The sequence below is a fragment of the Haemaphysalis longicornis genome, unplaced genomic scaffold (assembly GCF_048455015.1).
Source record: "Haemaphysalis longicornis isolate Haplotype H1 unplaced genomic scaffold, Haemaphysalis longicornis Haplotype H1 scaffold_150, whole genome shotgun sequence".
Taxonomy (NCBI): domain Eukaryota; kingdom Metazoa; phylum Arthropoda; class Arachnida; order Ixodida; family Ixodidae; genus Haemaphysalis; species Haemaphysalis longicornis.
This window is the reverse complement of record NW_027526258.1, coordinates 59,739-86,243: the sequence shown is the minus strand read 5'-3', so window position 1 is coordinate 86,243 and position 26,505 is coordinate 59,739. Positions and strand designations below refer to the sequence as shown.

Here is a 26,505-nt window from a genome sequence, read left to right as displayed (position 1 = left end):
CTAAACTGCTCTAGAATGCTCAATAAAGTTTGTTCTCTCTCTCTCTCTCTCCCGCCGGAGAGCATGTTGTTGGAAATCGCGTTTGAACTTCCCGCGGCAAATGTGACGTGGTTCTGATGACCCATGAATGTAGGAGCAGCTCTGGCGAAAGTTTGAGGGGAAGGCGCTATTCGGCAGCGACGCACGGCGAATGTGTGAGGAGGCAGTGAGAAGGAAAAAGCCATAGCAGAGCGTGCCACCCTGCCCTCACGCTTTGGCCAGCTGTTCTGACGAGCATCTCGTACGAGCTCGGCATACTGCCCTTTCGCTCACACTTTTGTTACAATTTTCTAGTCCGTTTTCTTTCTGTCTTCTCTCACTTGGTGAAAACGCCGTCCCCGTCGCCGCCGTCAAACCACCCTCAACGACCGCGAGGGTGATGCGCACTAAGAGAGGGTTCGGCTGCACCTACCTTGTGATTGTGATAACTACTCAGCACACCGCGACGGACATTGTATAAACTTCATATCAGAATAAACATACGCAAGCTCCTCTAACCGGTGCTCTGATTTTTTAATGCGATAATACCATATTTTTGTTCGGCGTTGAATTAGCACACGAAGCTTGTTCAAGAAGCGTTAAACAGTTGTTTTACGCTGGTCTAGCTCATGCATTGGAAGGCAGTGGTCAAATGTAGCTTGTAGCCATCTCCACAACTTATGCCACACTTGAAGTTTGCAAGGCGTATAACTGGTGATGTCTCCCAGAAGCTGCGCTTTGTTATCGACGCAAGAAAAGGGCATTGTTGGCAACATACCTTTCCGCTGCCGCAGTGTCGCAGGACGTCGAACCAGCCCTTTACGGCACCGGGCACGGTAGCCTCCATGGCCGTGTCCTTTCCCGCCGCGAACAGTTCTCGCGTGAGAGCTGCCGGGCTGTGGCCGCTGCGGAACGACGACAAGATGCAGGACGCATGGCCACGAGGCGCTCGAGCAGCCCCATGAAATCATCGCGTTCTCAAACGTGCTATTCAAAATACATTTGCATCATTTGTCAGCCCAGCTATTACTAGCGAATTACCCAGGATGAATAAAACTTAAGCGCAGAATGACATACGGAGGAAAAAGGGAAACGACACAAGCGCTTGTAATCAGCTGAAAGTTTTATTAAAATCGAAAGCACACATATACCCTGCCAAGACCCAGCAATCAGGAACGTGTGACCGTCGGACATGCCGTACATGAGGACAACCGCCGCTCCCCTCTTTCCTTTCTTCTCTTTTCATTTTTTCTTCTAACCCATCTTCATAACAAGTAACACTTCTTTATCTAAAATGCCCAGTGACGGGTGACTTATACACTCCGAACCCCTAATCCGGATATGGAAGGCTTCGGCAAGTTCACTGGTAGCACGGTCTGTGTGTTTAAAAAGCACTTGTGTCTAATCTTCGCAGCGCACAAATAACAGGACAAAGGAGAGGAAAACACTGGACAAGCTTAGATCCAAAACTAAAATATAAAGCCATTGAAGGTATAAAACAAAGATCAAAACTTGACACCTGATTAGAATACAAGAACCGCGCTTGCCGCCACCACTCCGAACGAAGAATGCGGCACAAACCTGCTGAGTGACTCGGCGAAGGTTTCAGCCAGCCGAAAATGCCTTGAAGTTCCTGGGGGCAGACTTGCGCTCGTGCGTGCCGAGAAGCTGACCTCGCACGACAAACACATACCGCAACCACGACAAAAACATACCGCAGAAGCGCCGGGTCAGTAAAATTGAAAGTAGAACACTGAAAAGAGCCCGCAGAGCGGAGTGGTGGCGGCAAACGTGGTTCTTCAAGGACTGCCTTCGTGCCTGCTGTGCGATTCATGCGGAACGTCGTCGGTCTGCAAACAAGTTCAAAGACTGGGATAAGCAGGCCGTTCAACTGACTGAGTTCCTGTCGACTTCCGTCAGACAAACTTTACCCTAAAAAAAAAGCACAGAACGAAGGTGAGGGCATGATTCTTGGAGACTGCTTGGTTCCCGAAAAGTTTCGTCGAGTTGTGCAATTCGGCCCAAAACACTGCTTTGTGCCCGAGTTCTCCTCAGCTGAAAGACATGTCTGGTCCCAGAAGGCGTCTTGGCGAGCTCCCGGCGCCGAAGCAGGTGTGTGCCACCAAGCGGGTGCACAATGGCCATGTAAGATTGCCTCCTGTTGATTATTTTGCCAAGAATGACCGGAGTCTTGTGGTTGCTGACAAGGAGGGCTATTTTGTTGTGATGGCAAAAGGAATGTTTGATGAAAAGGCAATAATGGCCGTTGACAAGTCCTTTGCTGAAGTTTCTGTTAAGCCCTCAAAATTAAAATCGAAAGCTGTGGTCCTTCTTAACGAGTTTCATTTGTCTGAGTCGGCCACAAGTGTAAAAAGTAAAAGAATTTCAGCTGAATGCGTTTTTTTACCGCCAAAACACATAAGGAAGGTGTGCCTTTCCGAGCTATTGGAAGTGAACGCGGCACTTGGCAACACGAGATGTCAGGGTGTTTGCAGAAGCATCTGTCGGCACTACATATGGCGGACCCTTTCCTCATTCCGAGTTCGGTGCAAGTGGCAGACTTTTTAAAAGAAAGTAATCCAGGCCACTGCTCTGCTTTCAGCATTGATGTTGAAAACCTTTCGGTCGCCGGCATCGATGATCGCTGATCGAAGAGATGATCTGATGAAACGACGACTCGCTGGCTCGTTGGCCGACGGCACATAGCCGACGATGGTCTACTCCGAGTAAACTCAAAATGTACAATATGCACACTTTATTTACATTACATATTGTCACGGGAAGAAGAAAACGAGAGCTATCGGCCAAAAGTCCTGAGAAGAAGAAGAAGACCCAGCTGGGTGGTCTCCCTCATGGCCGACATCGTGTATGTAGTGTAAATACATCGCTCGCATCTTCCTTTGTTCATTTCCTGTGTCCTGCCGCCACGTAACACGTTTTGGTTTGGGGTTGCGGAGGTCATCCCATCCTGGCCCAAGCTCCGCTTCGTCTTGGATACTGAACATTGCTCAAAGGCTCTTGGATCGCGTCGGTCCGCCCCAGCCCCGGCGAGCCATGGACGCCCCGTGTCTCCAGCCTGTGACTTGCCGAGACCAATGGACGTGACCAGCCGCTACCTGAGCAGAAGGCGACACATTTCGCTTGCCCTGAACTTCGGCGCCCCTCCGAGGCCGTTGGGGGCAGCTTCACTGCGCCGGCGGACATTGCTGTTTCGGGGCCAGTGTTCACCACGACGAATTATCCTCATCCGTGGCGGCGAAGACTCTGTTTTTCCTCTCATCGCGCATCGCCACCGCATCTAAGGCCTCGACCGGAGCGATCCTTTTCGACGAGCGGGCAGCATGCTGCCGGAGACACCCAACGACTTGAGGTCGCGCAAGATGCCATACCGCCAGGCCGTGTCATAGGCCTTTTCCATGTCAAAGACTGTTATGCAAAACTGATTATGGATGAAGGCATCTTTTACATACGATTCCAACGCAACCTGTTGATCGTTGGTGGATCTCCCAATCCTGAAGCCAGCTTGGCAGCTGTCGAGAAGACCATTGTACTCTAAGAAGTACATGAGTCTCCTATTGATCATCTTCTCGAGCAGCTTGCACAGGCAGCTTGTCAGGGCAATGGGACGATAACTTAAGAGAGAGGAAGGGTCCTTCCCCTCTTTCAGAAAGGCCACAACGATGGCCTCCCTCCAAGACCCTGGAAGGCGCCCCGGAAGAAAGCTTGTTGTAGAGGTGAAGAAGGGTTTCAAGTGTCTCTGCGTGTAAGTGTTGTATCATGGTGTATGTAATGTTGTCTGCGCCTGGACCTGAAGGTTTAAAAATACTGAGTGCGATCTTCAGCAAATGAGTGAGAAGGGGGTGTTATAAGATGAGTTCGACTTGTGACTATCTCGCAAGGACTTCTTCTCACAGGATGATTTATGTTTTATGAAAGTGTTGGTGTAGTGTGCTGAACTGGACACGTGTTGGAAGGGTTTTGCGAGTGCGTTAGGCTGGTCTTCTAGTGTGTCCCCTGTTGTACTGTCGTGTCCAGATTTTGTGTGTGTCTGTGAGTGAATTGATGGAAGTGAGGAAGGTGCGCTAATGGTCCCTTTTCGCCTCACGACGCACTCGCTTCCCAAAAGCCTTGGCCCGTTTAGAAGAAATGAGATTATCCGACGTGGGTACCGGCGAATGACACCCCACAACATGTTCTGGGCCTCTCGCGCCCGCCTACAGTCCTCATTCCACCACGGCCTCCTTTGGTTGCGCGGACCACCGGAGGCGTGGGGAATGGACCTTTCGCCGGCGGCGAGGATGTGGGACGTGATGCGTTGGGCGGCTTCATCCATGTGTAGGTGTTTTATGGATGTGTGGTGTAGTTTAGACGTTTCTGTGAATGTACTACAGTTTGCTTTTGATTATCTAAACCTGATATGGGAAGATGGACTGCATGGGCCTCTACCTATATACGTTAGTGAAGTGGAGAATGGGTCACCACCATACGTGTCAGTGTCCACGCCCCACTCAAGACATAGAAAGAGAATTGCAGAACCAATAGCCGAGTCAAGATGTGAGTATGTATTGTGTCCTAAGGTATGGTATGTGGGCTGTTTCTTGTTGAAAAGGAATGCTCTATATTTAAGAAAGTTCTCTATCAGGCGACCTTGGGCATCCGTGCGAGAAGAGCCCCAAAGAGCACTGTGTGCATTAAAGTCGCCTGTGATGATGTATGGTTCGGGCAGCTGGTCAAGCAGCGCCTCGAAGTCAGCTCGAGAGCGCAAGATTGGGAGGAATGTAAATGGAGCACACTATAATATTATCAAGCTATTAAATATTATTGTGCGCATGGCTACATCCTCAAGGACAGTGTTCAAAGTGACAGGGTGGCATGCTAAGGATTTCCGGGAGACAATGGCCACACCGCGAGAAGAGTGTGTGCAGCCAGCCCTGTCCTTTCTAAATGCCATGTACCTATTTAAGAAATTTGTGTGATTGGAATTCAAATGTGTCTCCTGAAGACACATCACACTTGGCTGGTTCGAATGCAATATCTCAAAGATATCATCAAGATTTTTAAGGAGGCCTCTACAGTTCGATTGAATAATATTTTATCTTCCCATTATGGAGATTTAGAAGCTACTGAAGTCTGTGTGTATGTGTGTTCATGTGTCTTTCGGGGCTTTTACTCTAGGATTTGGCTTTTTAGGCCTTTCTGTTGGCTTGGCCGTCTGAGGCCGCTCCTTGCGGTGCGTTGCAGCAAGAACGACACGACGTCCATCTCATCGTCAAATGTCCTGGGGGTGCCCGTCAAACCGGGCCCCCCGGACTTGGCCCCCCTTCGGGAGCCCTTCGTTTGAGCCGCCACCGCCGCGGGCGTGGGGGGCACCAGAAGTGGCACGGGCGGTGCGGTGACGGTGGGAGCCGATGCGGGGCCCCCGGTCTCCATCCCCTCGGCACCCTCCAACGCACCGGAGGACGGGGAGGTAGCGGCGGGAGTGGCACCGCTGGCGCTGCAACAGCTGGCACTTAAAACAGCGCCGCGGATTCGGCATGTAGGGGCAGATGGAGCAACGGATAAAATGTGTATTTATGTGTGATGGAAGAACTGCGCGGTCAAAAGTCAAGATAATCTACTTGGTGGGAATCTCCGTGTCGTCTCTGCGGATAGTGATGCGTCTAACGGCAGTGACGCCCTCATCCTTCAAGCCGGCAAGGAGATCCGCATCCTTGTTGTTCAGGAGATCTGTCTTGGATTTCACACCCTGCGAGCTGTTGAGGCTCCGATGGGATGTGACCCTGATGTCCATATCAGCCAGTCTAGTCTGAGCTATAAGCATTGTGGACTGCTGCTTGTCCTGTGTTTCGATAGGGAGTTCACCAGATCTTTGTTTTTTGCCCTTATACGACTTTCCTAATATGGCTTCAAGATATTTTGCAATCAAGAAGACTGACTGAGATGCAAGAGGATGGGATAGACTGAGGGATGCCATGGCAAGAAATCGAGAGTAATGATCTGGTTCAGGAAATGTTAAAGATGGCAATGGGGCAAATGATACTTCGGTGTGCCCCTTTTAGGGGGTCGATAACGGTTGGGGTGGTTTCAGACAATACCATAAAGCATAGTGTAAAAGTAGGGGACGGGGGTACTTCATTCGTCAGCCTTACTCTGATAGCTGAAGAGGTCCGTGAGCTCCCTGCCTGGTAAACAGACAGGGCATGGCATTTGAGCGTCTGCAGTGACGCGGAGGGCGTTCATCCACTGCGTAGGCCTGGAATTGTGATTCCTACGATTCCAAGCCGTCCGGGGAGGCTTATCTTAAGCATTTTACAGCCGACAACATGGCAGAAGCGCGGTACGACGATTACTGAGATATCCGAAATGCCGATCCAACGATGCTGTCGGATCTCAAGCATGTTGTTTTACAGAACCGAACCCAAAACTTGTTTGAATGCTAACCTTGGACATTGTCCAATCAAGGTGCATCTCCTCCCGTTGGCACAGCCTTTAGTTGGTGCGACCGCTACAGACCACGCGTGGTAGTTTTTCTTCTTTCCCGCTTTATAAAATATTTACCGACTTATCAACCGGATAAACGATGAAAATTGGGGTAAATTGACCCAGTCTACGCAGTTCAAGCAAAACCGGGAGCTTGACAAATTCACTCTAGTGTGCCTTTAAGGGAGTGCCTTCAGGCCAACTTTCCTACTCATTGCAATGATTGTGGTTGGACGCCTTTCCAACATTATTGGCGGTGAGATCTTTGAGTGGCGCCCCTTGGCTCTGACGTCGGCTTAGGGATTCGCGCCGCTGTCGTCTGCTACACTCCGCTTGTGAGGGGCAACAGTGCCTGGGCTAGAAATCGCCCCCTTCGTTGCTGTAGGGCGTTCAAAAGCGTATTTCTAGCGACTCAATTATTTTGCCAGCTTCTGACGCATCTGAATAATTTGAAGCTGTATCCCCCACAAGTTTGCAACACACGAAGAGATAGAGAACACCTTTCTTCAGAGTATCGGCCAGAAGATCGTGTGTATCTCGTCCTTTCTTGCTTATTTGCGAGGATCAGCGATCAGAGCTTCTCGATAAGTATTCAAGATGCGTAGGCTTCCCTGCAGTATTTTTGAGATGCTCCTATGAAGACTCAACAGTCTAACACTACGTACCAAGCAGCGGCCTTACACGCTCATCGCACAGCAGGAAATAAAGCGGCTTTCTTCTGTTTCTTTCGTTGTTGTCTTGTATCGGATTAATGTTTCTTGCTTTTTTTTTCTGCCCAACGCATTAATTTTTCTGCGCCGTCACCAACTTCTTATTAGGAGGTTTCGGGATGTTTGGGAGCCTCACAAAGGTCGTGTGAATATTTCCTTCATTTTGTATGGCATACATTTCCTTCTTCACAAATTGGCTTTCATTACGGCTGCGTGCGAGAAGGTGCATATCCGCAGCGTGCTTTGTTTATTCACATGCAAATACAATGGGAACGTTTGTGCTACGCCACGGCGATCGCGCCCTAAACAACGTTGTCCACAGTACTCGAAGGCGGCTTTTGTACTCCGAATTTCTATCGTAATTATATCGTTATCATAACGAACTGACTCTCAACTCGAACAATGATGACATGATTACGGTGTTGAAGGCATGATATACTCGATAACTAACGTAATAAATAGTATACCTGCATATATTACAAGACTCGAAACCGAACAAGAATTCCAAGTAGCTCTTTATTGCTTTTCAACCCTCCAGGCGCGAAGAACAAATCTTATTCTACTCGGGATGGCGATCTATGATTTGAAGAAAATTACTTGTACTCTCTTGTCCTGGACTGAGGACCTGGCCCACTAACCAGATCGATTTAATTGTTAAACAATGTTTTCCCCTCCTCCTCTTGAGTGTAGTTTTCCTATAACGCATATCTGAATATCGGGAAGATATGGCTGTGCAAAATGTTCCGAAATATCCCTCCAGGTCTTAACAAACATATATGTGTTACTATAAATTTAACGAAGACGTGACTCGTTTTGCTCAATAAACCTCTATACTGGTTAGATGCCTGGTATAGAATCAGCACGCGCGTATATACACACTGGGTTATTTGGAACTCAACCTACAGTTTTTGCCGTCTATAGTGCATGTCGGCAAACTTTCATGCCTTGACAACGTAAAGTGATGCGACAAAACGCGTTCCAGCATTCGGTTCGGCAAGGTTGCAAAAACTGTTTTACCTTACATATGATTACCGAGAATCGTGATGCCTCCTGCCAAAGCCGACAAACCTGAAGGCCTAGAATTTGTTTTGGTCTTCCATTTTCGCTGTTGTCGTTTATTAGTAGCTGACTGTTCCTTTTGTTCGAATGCTTACATGAGAAGCTGACGCCTAGGTCCGACTCTTCGCGCTCCGCACAGGACCGGCTTCGCAAGGAATGGGGTGGCACCGGCAATGTTTCTTCCGTAGCCGTATCCAAAACTATACTTTAATTGACACCATGAGCTAGTGTATGCGATTTTAAGCCTATTATTATGATAAAAAGTTACCCACACGCCAATTCTGGTGCGGACAAGCATCAGACGTTGACCGAGCGCAACGAAACAGCAGGGCGAGCGATCCTGAGTGAAGGCAACGCCGCCTGTATAATCATTGCCTAACGCGTGAGCGAAAAATGGCCAAACAGCCACTCTCCTGTTGCTCTCTCCTACCCTTCCGCGCTCCGTAGCCTTCCAGCGTGCTTTCGTGTCCGCCAGCCAGCGCCGCTTCTCGGAAACTATGCAAAATAGTGGAAAGTTTGTTTAGCGTTCCCGAGGCGGCGCTCCTACGCCTTCGTGTTTTTCACCATGCCTGTCTGATGCCGGGCTGATGCCGGGTTAGCGCGCTTATCTACTCGGATCACAGGCCCTGAAATTTTCTGAGTTGGGCATCCCACCTCGATCCCCTCCGCATTTAGGTATTGTTTTGACCCCGGTGTTCGCACTCCGCATCGGTACGCACTTCTAAAATTGAGGACTGTACTTTAGAAGCGCCCGGACAGCGTGGCGGAATCCCAGCTGCTTATCCTTTTGTTTCCTATAATTTTCTGAAGTTTACAAGCACGTGATATTATTGGAAAGTAATCGTAGAAGTGAGCGCCTGAACAAAAAACGTGCAGGAAAGTCTTTCTTCCCTAAATACTCCAGAAAGAAAAATATCAGTAAAATAATGGCTGCCCCAGCAGAAAATATCGTTTTTCTGTTAGCTATATGTCTACCCGACAATCAGTATGTTCTTACACTATTTCAGTCCGCCTCCGTTTTTATCTTGGGAAAAATGCAGAAAGTATGAAGCGAGCGACACGTTGAACGAGATCCCCAGTGCGCCACAGAACTAGCGCCCCGTCGCGGCTAAGATGTAAGCGAAACGGCCCTTGAAGCCCAACAGGCAAGCTGACGGACACACGTCGTAGAAGTGGGTGCAGCGTTCGCGACTCGCGAGCAGTGACGTAAGGCGAGGTGTCCGCCGGCAAGCGCCACGTAGCGGATCAGTGCCTGAAATAAGCGTCCGTACCCTTCCCATTGAAAAGCGCGCGAAGCGTCAGGCAATGTTGCCTCCTGCCTCCTGCCTCCTGCCTCCTGCCTCCTGCCTCCTGCCAATGTTGCCTCCTGCAATGATGCCTCCTGCCAAAGCCGACAAACCTGAAGGCCTAGAATTTGTTTTGGTCTTCCATTTTCGCTGTTGTCGTTTATTAGTAGCTGACTGTTCCTTTTGTTCGAATGCTTACATGAGAAGCTGACGCCTAGGTCCGACTCTTCGCGCTCCGCACAGGACCGGCTTCGCAAGGAATGGGGTGGCACCGGCAATGTTTCTTCCGTAGCCGTATCCAAAACTATACTTTAATTGACACCATGAGCTAGTGTATGCGATTTTAAGCCTATTATTATGATAAAAAGTTACCCACACGCCAATTCTGGTGCGGACAAGCATCAGACGTTGACCGAGCGCAACGAAACAGCAGGGCGAGCGATCCTGAGTGAAGGCAACGCCGCCTGTATAATCATTGCCTAACGCGTGAGCGAAAAATGGCCAAACAGCCACTCTCCTGTTGCTCTCTCCTACCCTTCCGCGCTCCGTAGCCTTCCAGCGTGCTTTCGTGTCCGCCAGCCAGCGCCGCTTCTCGGAAACTATGCAAAATAGTGGAAAGTTTGTTTAGCGTTCCCGAGGCGGCGCTCCTACGCCTTCGTGTTTTTCACCATGCCTGTCTGATGCCGGGCTGATGCCGGGTTAGCGCGCTTATCTACTCGGATCACAGGCCCTGAAATTTTCTGAGTTGGGCATCCCACCTCGATCCCCTCCGCATTTAGGTATTGTTTTGACCCCGGTGTTCGCACTCCGCATCGGTACGCACTTCTAAAATTGAGGACTGTACTTTAGAAGCGCCCGGACAGCGTGGCGGAATCCCAGCTGCTTATCCTTTTGTTTCCTATAATTTTCTGAAGTTTACAAGCACGTGATATTATTGGAAAGTAATCGTAGAAGTGAGCGCCTGAACAAAAAACGTGCAGGAAAGTCTTTCTTCCCTAAATACTCCAGAAAGAAAAATATCAGTAAAATAATGGCTGCCCCAGCAGAAAATATCGTTTTTCTGTTAGCTATATGTCTACCCGACAATCAGTATGTTCTTACACTATTTCAGTCCGCCTCCGTTTTTATCTTGGGAAAAATGCAGAAAGTATGAAGCGAGCGACACGTTGAACGAGATCCCCAGTGCGCCACAGAACTAGCGCCCCGTCGCGGCTAAGATGTAAGCGAAACGGCCCTTGAAGCCCAACAGGCAAGCTGACGGACACACGTCGTAGAAGTGGGTGCAGCGTTCGCGACTCGCGAGCAGTGACGTAAGGCGAGGTGTCCGCCGGCAAGCGCCACGTAGCGGATCAGTGCCTGAAATAAGCGTCCGTACCCTTCCCATTGAAAAGCGCGCGACGCGTCAGGCAATGTTAATACAGGCGGCGTTGGTGAAGCAGACGACAAATGCGAGAATCCCTAAGCTGACGTCACGGAGGTGTGCTTCGCAACGCCGCCTGTGTTCGCGCTTACCGCCAATACAACAGTACTGTTTTGGCATGGTGACCAAAAAGGGAGGGAAGTAGTAGTATATAAAATTCGAAAAATGTGTGACTCGTGTGTTAGCAGTCTGTCTTTGTCTCTTTTAGATGCAGAATCGGTATATCTTGCTTTTAATGAGTTCATGTGTCAAGTTTTTATCTTTGTTTTATACCTTCAATGGCTTTATATTTGTGTCTCTTCAATAAAAATTTCAGTTTTGGTTCAGCGCTTGTCCAGTATTTTTCTCCCCTTTGTCCCGTTATTTGTGCGCTCTGAAGATGAATCTGTACCAACTAGCCCCATTTCTACGCTACTTCAAGCACTTGTTTGTCTGTGAAGCAGTGTTTAAACCCGCAGTCAGTACAGTGCAGAGCCATGTGTGTGTAGGGCGTTTCTTTCAAGTAAGAATGATGCGCCCTTAAGTGTACATTGAGACAGCGGCCGGTCTGTCCGTCGTGCACCCGGCCACAGGACATAGAAGTGCAATACACAACGTTCGTCCTACACCGAAAAACTGGAGTCTGTGTTTAGTCAAACAACTACTTGAGGAAACACTGTCTCAGGAATCCAGCCTGTTGCTCACCGTGTTGCGAATCTGGTAGCATGAGCGGTGATGAAGTCCGTTGATCCGAAGTTGGGGCCGCGTACGGCGAAGAAAGAAATTTATGCACATATATTTACATAGCGATTGACTGAGTAAACAGGGTTCTTCCGCTCCTGCGCGCACGAGATTAAATAACCAGGTCGGGTCCGCCCCCTTTCACCCTTTCTCCCGCTGCTTTCAGGAAAGCCCCTATGACGGAAATCCGTGGCACTGAAATTGACGTCCACACACTCACTTTTCCTCTCGCATAGGTCAGCGTACGGTTGACTTAGGTGGTGCAACCTTCCTTAAGTTGAAGCCCTTAAGACACTCTGAGGTTAAGACGCGTGGGCCCGGTCGGTAATCCGGCGTCGAGCACTCGTTGAATAGCGGCGTCTCGGACCGACAACTAAGGGGCCCACGATGCGCGGCTCGCAGCTGAAGATTGCCGCCGAAACAGCAATAATGAACGCCTGTGCCCATCCCTCCCTGCAACATTCTCGCTCATTGTGACTTGCCTTGCCGGCGGGCACTTGGGTTACCATGAAGCCGCGGAAAGCGGCTTGTGTCCAACAGCAGAGTCCGTCGCCCCCACGTCCTTGAGCAGAAAGCCTTTTCGCTCCCCGTCGATGAGCGCGGGCGGGATGGGAGGACCGGCGAAACCCGGACGACGGGAAGATTGGGTGCTTGAACCCGATAATCTTGCAGACGGTCGTCGAAATGCCCATACGCCGATCGCAACAACTCCAAACCTGTCCGCCGACTTCTTAAGTACATACGGTATGACCACCTCCTTGTTACACTGGTCGGCACCCTGTATCCGATGAGCGAACTTTTTCCATTGTTTTACAAGACGCTGACAGATTGTCTGGAGCGTAGACAAAGGGAAGCCAGCGTTCTCCAGCCGAATTTTCTGCGCATTGAAGCTTTGTTGCACCAAATAATAACAGCACACGTTGACAGCCGATTTGAGGCACATGTGGGCTATCATTTTTTTAACTAGCTTCGAATGAAAAGAAGCGAACTTTAAGAGCGGCTTGCTAGAACGGAGCGCGTACATACAACATGCATGGTACTGTGAAAAACGGCGCCCGAGATCAGAAAATTTCTAAGTGCTGTGAACGGGAACCTCGTCCATGAACTTCCAACCTTGCCTTAAAGGCATCACGAGCACCACATTTGAAGGACTCAGTTGGCAGGGTATATATGGGCATTAGTGACGACAGGTGCTCTCTGTCGTCACTAAAAAGTACGCCCTGTAGCCACTTGTCACTTCATTGCAAGAAATGCAAGTGTACCCCGTCCTTCAATGACACAACGATACTATACAAACACAAATCAAACGACAACAGGAGTGGTGGAAGCTTTCCACATTAAGAGATTGGGACAAGGCTGCATAAGCCACCCATCGTTATCCCTGTCAGATAAGAAAGTTACTTTGCTGGTGTCAGGTTTGTAAGAGGGAACGGGCGAACGAACAATCTTGCAGTTGTTTTTTACCATGTAGCGTATAAAAACCTTGCCGCTATTTTTACTGATGCGCGCAGTCATTGCACATGACCAGATGTATGTGTATATGTTCCTTTCCTTTGAATAAACTTTAGTTTAAAATCATCGCCTGTGCTTCTTTTCTGTCTCCGTAAGTTTAGTTCATTTAGCGCTGTTAGAAGAATGAAAAGTTGCCAGTTTGGCAACCAATCGCCATACTGGGAGTGATGCACAAGCGAGCTGATGCAGCAGTACCCGTCAGGCTCTTCGGATGACTGAGCTCCGCGCTTGCCTTTACCTATCCCAAGAGAAAAGTGCACACACCTGCCCTCGATGCACAGCACACGCCTCGTGCGGTTGCAGTAGAAGAGCGCGAAGCAGTCTCCCCCGACGCCCGTTGCGTACGGCTTGAGGACCTGGAGGGCGGCCGCGGCGGCCACGGCAGCGTCAGCAGCGTTTCCGCCCTGGCTCAGCAACTCTGCAACAGCGCCGCACAATCGTCACCGCACCGCCTCGATTCCCGTGCGCGAAGGAAGGGACTCGAAAGGCCTTGAGAAGTAATTGAACGTCACGTAGTTTCGAAAATGCGCCAGCCGACGTTCGGCTCCCGCATTTCGGCCGAGTGTTTCGGTGCTCCGGTGTTTCGGCCGAGGATTGCTACTGTGATATTTTGACACAAGTACCCACTAAGATCTGCAAAAAAGTGATACAAATACATTTATTTATTTTATATTTATTTATTAAATACTGCGGGCCCATTGAAGGGCCGAAGAAGGAGGGTCATAGCATAAAAGTGCCCATGAAAACACATATCAGCAAACAGTTTCTTGGGTGGCATCAAGGGTTGCAGCGTTTGAGGGTGAAAGCTGCTTACACTCTGTTATGGTTCGAGGAAAAAAAGAGTATTTGAATATGTTAGTTCTGGCGTAGTGTGTGGCAAGTGATTGGAGGTGCCTATTCTTGACAACCGGGCTGTGGATGGCTTGATGTAAGAGTCAGGTTGGAGGGATAATTTGATGTTTTTTAGTAGAAACAGGAATTTTAGCCGTAACCTTTTTCTTCGAATTTGCAGCGTAGGAATTCTATTTTTCTTCAACAAGAGGATACGAGAGTCAGTTGCACGATAACTGGCGAATATAAATCAGACAGCTTTACGTTGAATCATTTCAAGGGCATCGATGTTAATTTTTGTGTAAGGGTCCCATACCGAACATGTGTATTCTAATTTTGGGCTTATTATGAAAGTATAAGTGAGGAGCTTAACGTTAGCAGGAGCATGGCGCAGTTTATGCCTCAAAAAACAGAGTTCACGAAAGCGGATGAGCAAATATTTTAACGTGTTTATTCCAACTAAGGTTATTGGTTCAAGTTACGCCTAAGTATTCATATTCGTTAGCTTTTGAAAGTGGACGAGCAGGGAGATGGTATGGGAAGAAAAGGCTATTTCTTTTGGTAGTAATTTTCCTGAAAACAGTTTTATCTGGATTAAACTGCATCCCCCATTTATTGCAACATGCAATATTGTTATTCAAGGAGGAGTTATGTAGTCGTTGGTCACCATGGTTAGAGATTTCCTTAAGGGGGGCACAGGCGTGTGCCCCAGGCGTGTATCCCGGGGACCAGATGATGCGTATGGCGATGCCTTCCAGTTGAAGGTCTCGGATGGCATGTAGTATATTCGCGGCCGTATAATTATGTGAAAATGTTCGGTTCAATTCTGTAAGGGTGACGTGAGAATCTGTAATGATGCGAAATTTTCGGGTTGAGAGTGAGTCACAATGGTCACGGATGGCTCAGTGCTTGAGAAAGGTATTGAATACGCACTAACCAGTGGTCTCTACAAGATGGTGTAATAACCTGGACCGACACCTATAAAAATCGTCGCACCTATCTCTTCACGGTTTTGCGAACTATATGTTCACGGACTTCAAAATGCTATCCACCATTTCAGGTGACTGAACCTTGAACAGTTTTCGTTTTTCGATTATTCCCTCCCTTCCTTCATGTCCGTCCCCTTCCCTAATAGGGAATTCATGCCCCTCTGATAATAAAGGCATTCCTCCTCCTCCTACAAGCTTAAGTGTCGGGTGCAATATATTAGAATGAACTGGTCAGATTTGCATCATTCTTGCTGCATTTGAAATGTTATAAACTGAACAGTGCAATAAAACCACAAGAAGATAGAATTTAGTTTTGCTAGCACAAGATTTCATGCCGTGCATTTTTGGAAAAATGGGTAATTGACGACCTCACCTTCAGTAAGTTGGAAGTGTTTCCAAAACAATGTTAAAATTACTTCTGTGTTGTAGTGGCTCTCCTTGGTCATTTTACAGAACAAAGGGATAGGAAGTATTTGAGTACTTCATCGGTAGGTAATGCAAAATTTGTTCGATTTCGGGGCGAATTCGCCCCGAGCGCAAACACAGTCGACCCCTGGCGGCGGCGGGACGAACCGCTCCTAGTGTGGATGGCACTGTTGCGTCGTCTGCTTTTTCACGTTGCGCGCGGCGCAAGACGCGTGCTGCACACGACAAAAGAACCAATATGTGTACTCGTTTGAAAGTAAGCAATAACATAGTTACCTCTGCTAGCGCATTTCCTCTAGAAACGCAATAATCGGCGGGCGTTGCGGGTTAATGGGCTGGTTTAATTCAACAAAACATCTTCGCCGTGGTCACCGCTTGAGGGTAAAACTTGTTATAAACATTGCTTCCACGCATTGCACTATTCTTATTGTTGAGTGCAGCCGTCTGCCGTTTCGGGAACGTCGAAGGGTGCTTTTTGAAGGTGGCGTGGTGATTATTTAAAGGATATAAGTTTAGTACGCGAAACGGGTAAGAAGCGACAAGATCTGTGCATACCCGTGCATTTTCTACACCCTTCTAAAATTACGCTGTTTCCTTATAGAAAGAAGAAACACAGAAAAACAATTACAGTGCCCACGACCGTGCGCTATCGCCCATATATTACCGGGGACGTATTTTACACCCGCAAGTGCCTGTGTGATCGTGTTCTTCCTGTACCTTTTCTAAAATAAATAGCATTTTAGGACAGTCATTGGTTATACTGAGTTACTAATTTTACGTATTATTTTACGTTTCTATGGATGCGCAAGAGTATTTTGGGAGGATTTCTCGGTAAAATGAAGCAGTTGTGAGTTTGCGTATGTCATGTGGCATTTCGTGCGTCATTTTGATATATCACATTTTCAAATGCCGACAAGAATCACCTTGTCCAGAAATGTGACTCACACAGCATAACCAAATGCCTAATATAGTCACGCCTTAACCTCTTAGGGTGTACGTAAGTTTAAAGAAAGAGGAAAAATCGCTTAATAAAATACACGTTGTTGCCCACATGCGTGAGAGGTGTGTGCCATGGCTCGCTTTTTTTTCCAATTTTTTCCTACAGTGCTTGCTTCAATACAATTTGGAGAAGGCGAGCCACAATTTCTGGACAATCTCGGACCAAAGGGGGGGGGGATAATCAGTTTTGATGATGATGATGATGATGATGATCGTTGGATGTTTATGGCGCAAGGCCAACTGGGGCAAAGAGCGCCAAAACAATAGTCGATGATAGGGGTGAAACCTTAAATACCAAGTAAAATCAGCAAAAACAAAAGTAAAGTCACAAAACTACAATGAGCATGGCTGGTGTATAGGGCCAGATTTCATGATGCGCGATAGGAAATGAGGTTTAAAAACTTGACTTCTGACAAATACTCAAACACACGTTTCACGGAAACAATGGCTTCGTCACCTAGAAAAAACGATGCATGTAGGGGAATATGTTGTCTGTAGAGTTCTCTGAAGTGTTTGTGTCGTGTTGTGTGAAGTGCCTTGCATGTGATTAGTATGTGCACTACGGATAGGGCCTCTCCGCACCTGCTGCACTGGGGTCTAGAAGATCCCGTCAGCAGATACGAGTGCGTCGCATGCGTGTGCCCTATCCGCAGCCTACCCAAGGCGACTTCCGTGTGTCTGTTGTGTGAGTCAGATGTGTACCGTCCCAAGTGTGGCTTTATTACATGTAGTTTGTTGTCTGTCTGTTCATCCCAGTGTGTTTGCCATGTTCTACGCAAGTGTTGTCTTATGTGTGGCTTGAGGTCTGTATATGGTACGGTTGTTATGTCTACAGTGTTCCTGAGTGCAGCAGCAGCTGCCCTCTCGTCTGCCAACTCGTTTCCAGCGATCCCAGCGTGTCCTGGGACCCAGCAGAGGAGCAGCTGATGCTTCTGCGCATACACAGACATGATAGATTTAAATACAAGATTAACTATGTGGTTTTTGGGGGGTGTATGCGATGACAGAGCGCGAACAACACTCAAGGAATCTGTGTAGATGATAGACTTTGGAATTTGATTTTCAAGTATGTGTCGTACAATCAATAAAATTCCATATGCTTCTGCTGAGAAAATTGTTGTGTGGACGCTCATGGTTCTGGCTGCACTGAAATTCGGACCATGAGCAGCGCAGGAGACCATGGTGGAGGTTTTAGACGCGTCACTGTAAAATTCTGCAAGTGGGTATTTAAACTGCAGAGACAGAAAGTGCTGCAGTATAGCAGCTCGCGGTACCCGATTTTTGTCAAGTTTCATAAAAGAAAGGTCGGAGGAAACAGGACGAACTTTCCAAGGAGGTAAAATGTCTGAAAAGGATGATCTGTACACGTCTAAAAACGAAGCGCTCAGATCCGAGGCTCGCTCTCTCACTCGAAGTGAAAAGGGCAGAGGAACGGATGGGCGATTTACAAAAAGCACAGATGTGGATGTGTCGTTAAAGACAGGATAAAAAGGATGGTTATTCAGCGATGAAATTTTAAAAGCATAAAGTAAGTCCATGTACGTCCGTTGGTTCTCAAGGCTCCACGTATTACACTCGGCATACAGACTCTCAACAGGGCTAGTACGAAAAGCACCCGACGCAAGCCGTAGCCCCAAGTGTAGCACTGGGTCAAGCATTCGCAACGCTGTTTTAGACGCCGACCCATATACCACACTACCATAGTCTAAACGAGACCCAACCAAAGCAGTATAGAGCCGTAGTAGGAGTTCTTTGTCGGAACCATACGATTGATGGGAGAGAACCTTAAGTATATTCATTGTTTTCAGACATTTATGTTTAAGTTTCTTGATGTGTGGAATGAATGTGAGTTTCTGGTCAAACACAACACCTAAGAACTTGTGCTCCTTGTTCACAGGAAGCGACACGCCATTCAGAGTAATGTCTGGGTCCGGATGGACCCCGCGCTTCCTGGAGAACACAACGCAGGAGCTTTTTGCAGGATTCAATTTAAACCCATTCTTGTCTGCCCAGCCGGCAAGCTTCTTGACACCAAGCTGGACTTGACGTTCGCATATTGACATATTACATGATTTAAAAGATATTTGCACGTCGTCTACATACATAGAATAAGAGATTGTTGGTGGCAGTGCCTTTCCAAGAGAGTTCATCTTTACGATAAAGAGAGTGCAACTCAACACGCCACCTTGTGGCACGCCATTTTCTTGGACGTGAACCTTTGAAAGTGCACAACCAACTCTTACTCTGAACGCTCTCTCCGACAAATAACTAACAAGGGTGTTCAACATATTACCCGGAACACCGAATGACCTGCAGCTCACTAAGGATCCCATAACGCCAAGCGGTGTCGTAGGCCTTCTCGAGGTCGAAAAAGACAGTTAAGCAGTACTGCTTATGCACGAAGGCATCCTTGATGTATGCGTCAAGTGCAACCAGTTGATCGTTCGTCGATCGCCCCACCCTAAAGCCTGCCTGGCAGCTCTCGAGAAGACCATTGTACTCGAGGAAGTACACAAGCCTGCGATTGATCATCTTCTCGAAGAGCTTGCACAGGCAGCTGGTCAGGGCTATTGGACGGTAACTTGAGGGGAACAACGGGTCCTTTCCCTCCTTCAAGAAAGCCACTACAATGGCCTCCCTCCAAGAGTGTGGAATGTGCCCCGAAAGCCATATTTTATTATATAGATGTAGAAGTGCTTCAAGTGTGTCTGCGTGTAGATGTTGTATCATTGTGTATGTAATGTTGTCTGGGCCTGGAGCTGAGGGTTTACACGTGCTCAGAGCAGCCCTCAGCTCATGTAGTGAAAACAAGGAGTTGTAAGAAGTCTGTGATTTGTTGTTGTCGTGTAGGGACTTCTTTTCACAAGAGGCTTTATACTTCAGGAAAGTGTTCGTGTAGTGTGCTGAACTGGACACGTGTTGGAAGTGTTGTGCGAGTGTGTCAGCCTGGTCTTCGAGTGTGTCCCCTGCAGTGCTGACCAGAGGCAGGCTGTGAGTTTGTTGTCCTTTGAGTTTGCGTATTCTCGTCCATACTTTCCGTGTGTCTGTGTAGGAGTTGATGGATGTTATGAAGGAACGCCAACTCTCTCGTTTTGACTCACGGCGCACACGTTTTCCTAACGCCTTGGCCCGTTTGAACAAAATGAGGTTACCCGACGTGGGGTACCGACGAAGGACACCCCACGCCTTGTTCTGGGCCTCTCGCGCTCGCCTACAGTCCTCATTCCACCACGGCCTCCGCTGGTTGCGCGGGGCACCAGAGGCGTGGGGAATGGACTTTTCGGCGGCGTCGAGGATGTGCGCCGTGAGCAGTTGGGTAGCTTCTTCAACGTGTAGGTGTCCTATGGATGTGTGGTGTAGTTGGGACGTCTCTGTAAATGTATTCCAGGTAGCTCTTGCTTCATTAAACCTTTTATGGGAAGATGGACTGCTCGGGCCTGTACCTATGTACGTTAATGAAGTAGGGAAATGGTCACTACCATATGGGTCCGTGGCCACACCCCACTCAAGACATGGAAAGAGAATTGCCGAACCAATAGCCAAGTCAAGACATGAGTATGTGTTGTGTCCTATGTTATGATATGTAGGCTGTTTATTGTTGAAAAGGCATGCTCCTGAAGATGTAAGGAATTTCTCTATAAGGCGACCTCGGGCATCCGTGCGAGAAGAGCCCCAAAGAGTGTTGTGAGCATTAAGGTCGCCTGTCAGGATGTATGGTTCGGGCAGCTGGTCAACCAGCGCCTCGAAGTCAGAGCTTAAAAGTGAAACATCAGGAGGAATGTATATGGAGCATACCGTTATCAACCTATTAAATATTATTAAGCGTATTGCTACAGCCTCAAGGATAGTGTTCAAGGTGACAGGGTGGCATGCTAAGGATTTCCGGACGATTATGGCCACGCCGCCAGAAGAGTGTGTGCAGCCATCCCTGTCTTTCCTGTATACTAGGTAACTATTCAAGAAATTTGTGTGTTTGGAATTCAGATGTGTTTCCTGGACACACATTAAACTTGGCTGATTGGCATGCAGAATCTCATACACGTCGTCAAGATTATTTAGAAGGCCTCTGCAGTTCCATTGAACGATATTTTCTCTTCCCATTATGATGTATTAGAGCTACTGGAGTGTGACTGTTTATGTAGGGTCTTTCGGGGCTTGGACTCTTGGACGGGTTTTCTTTACCTCATCTGGAGGTTTAGATGGAGGGACCCGCTCCTTCCGCTGCGAAGCAGACAGGAAGGGTCCCACATCCAAGTCATCAACTGATTTGGAAGGGGTACCCGGCGTACCGGACCCCCCGGACCTGGCACCCTTTGCGGTGCCCTTCGTTTTGGCCGCGACCGCCGAGGGCGTCAGGAGCGCCCCGGGTGGCACAGGCGGTGCGGCGGAGGTGGGAAACGCTGCGGTCTCCTCCAGGTCCATCTCCTCCGGGCCCTCGCATGTGCTTTGGGCCGGTGGAGAGGAGGAAACAGAGGGCGCAGCAGCATCCCCAACGGACGTGGATGCCACGACAGCCGCTGCTGGCCCAGCTAGCGCCGTGGAGGCAGGTTGGGCTGCAAGAGGCAACCCAGGGGGGGGCGGTGGCGGGACCAAGTCCGACTCGCGGTACTGGGTCCCCGCCGAAACAAGACGCCGCTCCGCCCCCCGGCGAGCTGCGTCGGCGTACCTCCCCAGAGGGAAAGAGGCGAACCTCTTCCGCGCCTCTGGGAAGGTGATGTTTTCGTTGACTTTCAAGGCAATTATCTGTTTTTCCTGTTTGAACTTTTCACAGCTCCTAGAATAGGCAGCGTGTGGTCCCTGACAGTTCGCGCAGGTGAAGTTCTCGGATTTACAATTGTCTGTTAGATGATCATGAGCTGCACATTTTGCGCACGTCAATTTACCACGACAAGAGGTTGTGCCGTGCCCAAACCGCTGACACTTGAAACAGCGGCGTGGGTTCGGCACGTAGGGTCGGATTGAACATCTCAAGAAACCTGCGTTGACCGACTCAGGAAGGTTAGAGCGGTCAAGTGTCAAGATTATGTGCTTGGTTGGAATTATTTCATCATTTCGACGTATGGTGATTCGCCTCACCGCTGTCACGCCCTGATCTCGGAGGCCCTCGAGCAGATCTGCTTCAGTCTCATTCATTAGATCCCGATCAGAGATCACGCCCTGGCAGCTATTGAGGCTGCGATGGGGCGTGATCTTGATGTCAACATCTACCATGCGCGTTTGCTTGAGGAGGTTGGAGGATTGTTGCTTGTTCTCTACTTCTATCAAAACTTCTCCCGTTGTGAGTTTCTTAGCCTTGTACGACTTTCCGATAAGGCTTTCAAGAAACTTGGATATTAGAAACACTGACTGGGAAATGATGGGCTTTGCCTTGTCAACAGATTCCATGATCAAAAACCGCGAGAAATTATCAGGCTTTGGGGAAGAGATCGATTGCAAAGGAGGAAAAGAAACTTCGGTGCGGCCCCTTTTCGAGGGCCGATCACGTTTTGGGGGGGGTTTGGAAAATGCCATGTGATACATTGGAAAGCAGGGAGACGGGGGTACTTTCTCCTTTGACCTTACCCTGGTAGTCAAAGAGGTCCCGGAGCTCCCTGCCTGGTAGACAGGCAGGGAGCCCATCGGCCGGAGCTTGACCAAGGCTCCGACGGCCACCGTTTACGGCTTCTACCCTTCACCTTTAAACACGTCGCCACGGTTGGACACGGCTTATGTTGGGAGCTCGGGGTCCGCGGTGTCGCTGGTCACCGTCACCATGAATACTCAAGGTGCCCCGTGCGGGGGATAATCAGTTTTGAAAATAAGTGTTGAAGTAATGCTTTTTCACCGCTTCAGAACACGACGCCCTGGCGTACTTTCGATTGTAAGTAATACTGATAACCAATGTTTGGCTTTTCGCGTGACATGCGTTCTCTTCTCGCTGCTCTTGCAACTTTGGCAACCCCCCCCCCCCTCCTGGAAAAAACGGAAATGCAAAGGAAACTTTTACCCTTGCATTTTTTAACCAATCCTCAAGAATTAAATGCCAAGGCAAAGGCGATGTCCAGTCTACAAAACAAAGTAGTTACCGGGAACCCGTTGCGCTGATTCGCAACGAGAAATAAAAAGAAACTTTTACTACATCTGCAACAGCGCAACTTCATTTGGCATCTTTAAGGTTCATAAGCGACCTTATACGCAAGAATGCAAACACATCTCGCTGTTGCAGGCACCTGTTAGATTTTAAAAGGAACGCAAATGGTCAACAGAGCAGCCGTAACAGAAAATTCGCGCTCACTGTGATGTCCCAGAAGCTTGGTTTGCACACTGTAAACCTGCCTGTCACTTTGCGAAAACCTAGCTAAACATGAAATGTTGCTTGCACTGCATGCGTTGACAATTCAATTCGCAAGTTCACTTGCAACGAAAGCCGTAAATAAGTGATCCGACACCGTCATTCATCAAACCTTCCTTCAGAGTTGCTAAAATTTCGTTTAAAAGATCCGTTAGAGCGGTTACATTTATATCTCTGCGCTGATCAAAATTCTGTAATTTTATGTTGCCTTTCGGACACACAAAAATATCGTAAGCTCTTAAAAACAATGTCGGGGCAGGTAGGTGGTGTTACCATTTCAGGGCATCCCACAAATGCAAAAATGCGTCATGCTACCAGTGAAAGCAATTGAGATTGCCGTTGTAAACTGAATTTCAGGGATCGAGGCTTCATGATTGGTCTCTGCTTATGTTTTTATTGAAGGCTGAAAGCCATAGTTTGGAAAGATCGTGCTTGCTACGAGCCACGGCGTACAGGTTACAGCCATTACAGCCATTCTGAGATTCCCGGTGGGTCGTCGCTTTTTTGGCGTTGTAATGAAAACGTAGTGCCGCTTCCATACTATACATTGAACGTTGAGGAACCGAACTACAGCATACCACTCTTGTTTGCGGCTTTTGTGCGCACATACGGCGGGAAGAAGGCACGAAGAGCGCCCACAGTGTGCATTTTTACGGCCGCTCAGCGGAGCATCCACCCTAGCAGCGCGACGCTGTCGCCACCTACATGTCGATCTCGCGGCGATCTCTCCGCCGTACGGCAGTGCTGGTGTCGAGGCACCCGGCCTGGAGGAGTGGATCGCGGTAAATTTAAATCGACTTGAGCAAACCTTCATCGAGTTTACCTTGAGAGGAGCGCGACGGAAGAGGAACAGCACGAGAAGTGAGCGGGAAAGCGAAGGGAGGCATTTACTTGCAAATGTCGGCAAAGACTATCGTCTTTTGTCTACATTTGCAACAAGAGGAGCAGATACGCGGCAATTTTTTTCTTGGACTGTGGTAGTTTTTTGCGTGCCTTTGACTATCCTTATTAATTTAGCAGTTACGCAAATGTAACCCCCGTTACTCAACGGCCTGTCTGGGCATGAAATAAATAAAGAAAAAATATAAATCTCTGGGTAATTTTGACGCGGTTGCCGTTTTTGTTAAATGTTAAGTTAATTTTTCCTCTTATTGTTATGTTACCCTTTTTTTCTATCCATGCCTGTTCTTATGTGAGGCTGCTTTAGGTAATATGGGTGAATATGCTCTCTGTATCCCTTCTACGTCGACAGCTAAGTTGTCAAAGAATTGAGTGCCATTCCCCCTTCTGAAGACGGGTGGATGATCAGCGAAGCTGTTGGTGGTTTATTGGTTGGCCACAAACTCCCGCTTCAACAACCTGGTCCCGCCGGGAAAGCAGTCAGCGTTAACGTAATACGCTGCATAGCGAAAACGCACGATGGCGACGTCTTGCGTTTTCCACTTCGCGGTATTCGTGGTCCCGCCGAGCATCACGCTTACGCTTGGAACATGCGACGAGATCGTCGACGCTGGTGTTCTTCGGCCGCACTCCATCGCATTGCCCCATGTGTATATTTCTTCTTCTGTGCGTAGGCTTCACCGTGAGACACAGAATGTGGGAAAGTCATGGCTTACAGCCACCGAGCTCACACGACCTGGTAAAGACCGCTTTAAATCTCAGCGCAAATTAATTGCTGCGAAGGTCTTTTTACGAATGCTAAATATGCCATCTTGCATCACAGTATGAAGTGCCGCAGGCAAACAGGTGGCCGAAGGGAGATTGTGTTCCGAAGTGCGGAGTGGAGCGGCTTTTCTCGGAATACGCACGCCTAAAAAATGGGGGAACTAGCTTACAGTGGCTCCGGTGCAGTAAATAAAGACCAAACCTAAAGTCAGTACATAGACGGGCTTGTTGCTCTCAATCCCGAGCTATCTATTGATGTATTTACATTATTTTATTTACACAGTACCCAGAGTGGCTGGGGCCTCACAAGGGGAGGGCAGTACAATAAAAAACAGTAAAGAAATAGGTAAAGCAACGTGACTTCTGCAGCTATTTTCATATATAAAAAAACAATAAAACACAGACACACAAAACACGCAAATCGCGCATGCATACATGTAGATGTAATTTTACAACGCTACGACAACATAGTAAAGAAAGCATCATTGTTATGTGCCCTAACAATATGACTAGTTAGGCACTTCCAATCACTTGCTGTTTGAGGAAAACATATTTTAAACGTCACTTTTAGAAGCGAATTCACGGACCTCAAACTCATGATGTAAGGAATTCAGGTTTATTATGAGGTTCAAGTAGGTATTGTTCACGCCGGAACCGTTGGTTCAACGGTAAACTGAATGAAAAAGAAATTAAGCGAAGTTTTCTACGGCGGCTTTGTAGAAGTTCCCATCCCACTGTATCCTTCTGTACCGTAGCACGGAACTTCATCGTATAATTTCATAAACATAATTTGCGGCTTCATTTTGTGTTATCCCAGTTTAGGGATGGTTTTACTGGTGCATGGGTCCCTAACCGTGAAGGCATACTCCACAACCGATGTGACGTTTGACTTGCACAGAAGCTCGTTGAGGAAAATGTTCAGCGTTCCGGTGAAGGATTGTACAGGCCTGAGCTGCAACGTGACCGGCATGACGATTCCAAGAGACATCGGGGGTTAAAACTACTCCCAAGTATTTATACGCAAGTACCTGTTCTCATGCAGTACTATTTATACGATACAAAGTATTTTGTGGGATGTTGTTCTCTGATAAACATCAAAGGAGCGTATTTTGACAAGTGTAACCGCATTTGCCATAGTTCACATCACAGGGTAATTCAGTACAGGGTAATTCGTTCCACATCTTGCTGTAAGACGCCAGCATCCCCCCTGCGAAAAGTACTGCTGTACAAGACAAGTCGTCAGAAAACAGCTTCATATTAGAAAGAACTCCATCGCTAAAAACATTACTAAAAACCAAGAACAGCTGAGGACCTAACGGACCCCTGAGGTACACCGGATGTAACTTTCGCGTGGAAGATTCCATCTCATGGACTATTAAGAATGCCCTCGCAGCTTTAAATATTGTGAGCGTTTATTGGTGTCTTGACTCATGAAGAAGACTCCTTTAATGAATTAATTGTTATTCGCTAGTGGGACCAATCTCTCACCTGTACATACCCATTATCGTCATCATTTGTGGATTATCATCATCGTCTGGTCTCGTTCGGCTGAGTCACCGAGTTCCCTGCGGGCTGAGTAAAGAGACCTGCCTTGGGATTACCGTTTCCTTGTTCCAGTCTGTTTCCCTCTTACAAGTGGTGGAGGTTGCGTTCGACCCCGACCTCTACCTCAACCGGCCGCACCCCTGGAGGTTCGTTCAGGACGTCGTGTGCAACCCCCAACCCGCCCAATGGAGCGAGAAGGAGCGCAGAATACCGCCGCTTCTGCCCCGGCATTGATGGTGACCTGCCGCCAGAGCGAACCTCCTTTCTTCGCTGGCCTCCGCGGTGATGACGTCGAGGAGTGGGTTGAGCAGTATAACCGCGTCAGCCAATTTAATGGGTGGAACAACACTTTTAAGCTGCAGACCGTCAGGTTCTACTTGACTAAGGTTGCCGAGACGTGGTACCTCAACAACCAAGGTGGCATATCTGACTCGGCCGACTTCACTGAGCAGCTGCGTCGGATTTTCGGCTCGCCGTCTGCTCGCTCCGATGGAGCGAAGCGTGCACTTGAAGC

General features: G+C 48.3%; 1 protein-coding gene across 1 annotated transcript in view; it reads right to left on the bottom strand.

The window, feature by feature from the left end:
• Positions 1 to 13,604, bottom strand: part of LOC144165970 (acylase ACY 1 proenzyme-like) — a 112,973-nt gene extending 99,369 nt beyond the window's left edge. Inside the window, exons 1-2 of the mRNA XM_077695644.1 lie at positions 13,470 to 13,604; positions 797 to 923 (exon numbers count right to left, since the gene is read on the bottom strand). Coding sequence (XP_077551770.1) covers positions 797 to 865 — 69 coding nt within the window. The 5' untranslated portion in view covers positions 866 to 923; positions 13,470 to 13,604. The remainder of the gene's footprint in view (positions 1 to 796; positions 924 to 13,469) is intronic.
• Between the last annotated feature and the right edge of the window lie 12,901 nt (positions 13,605 to 26,505).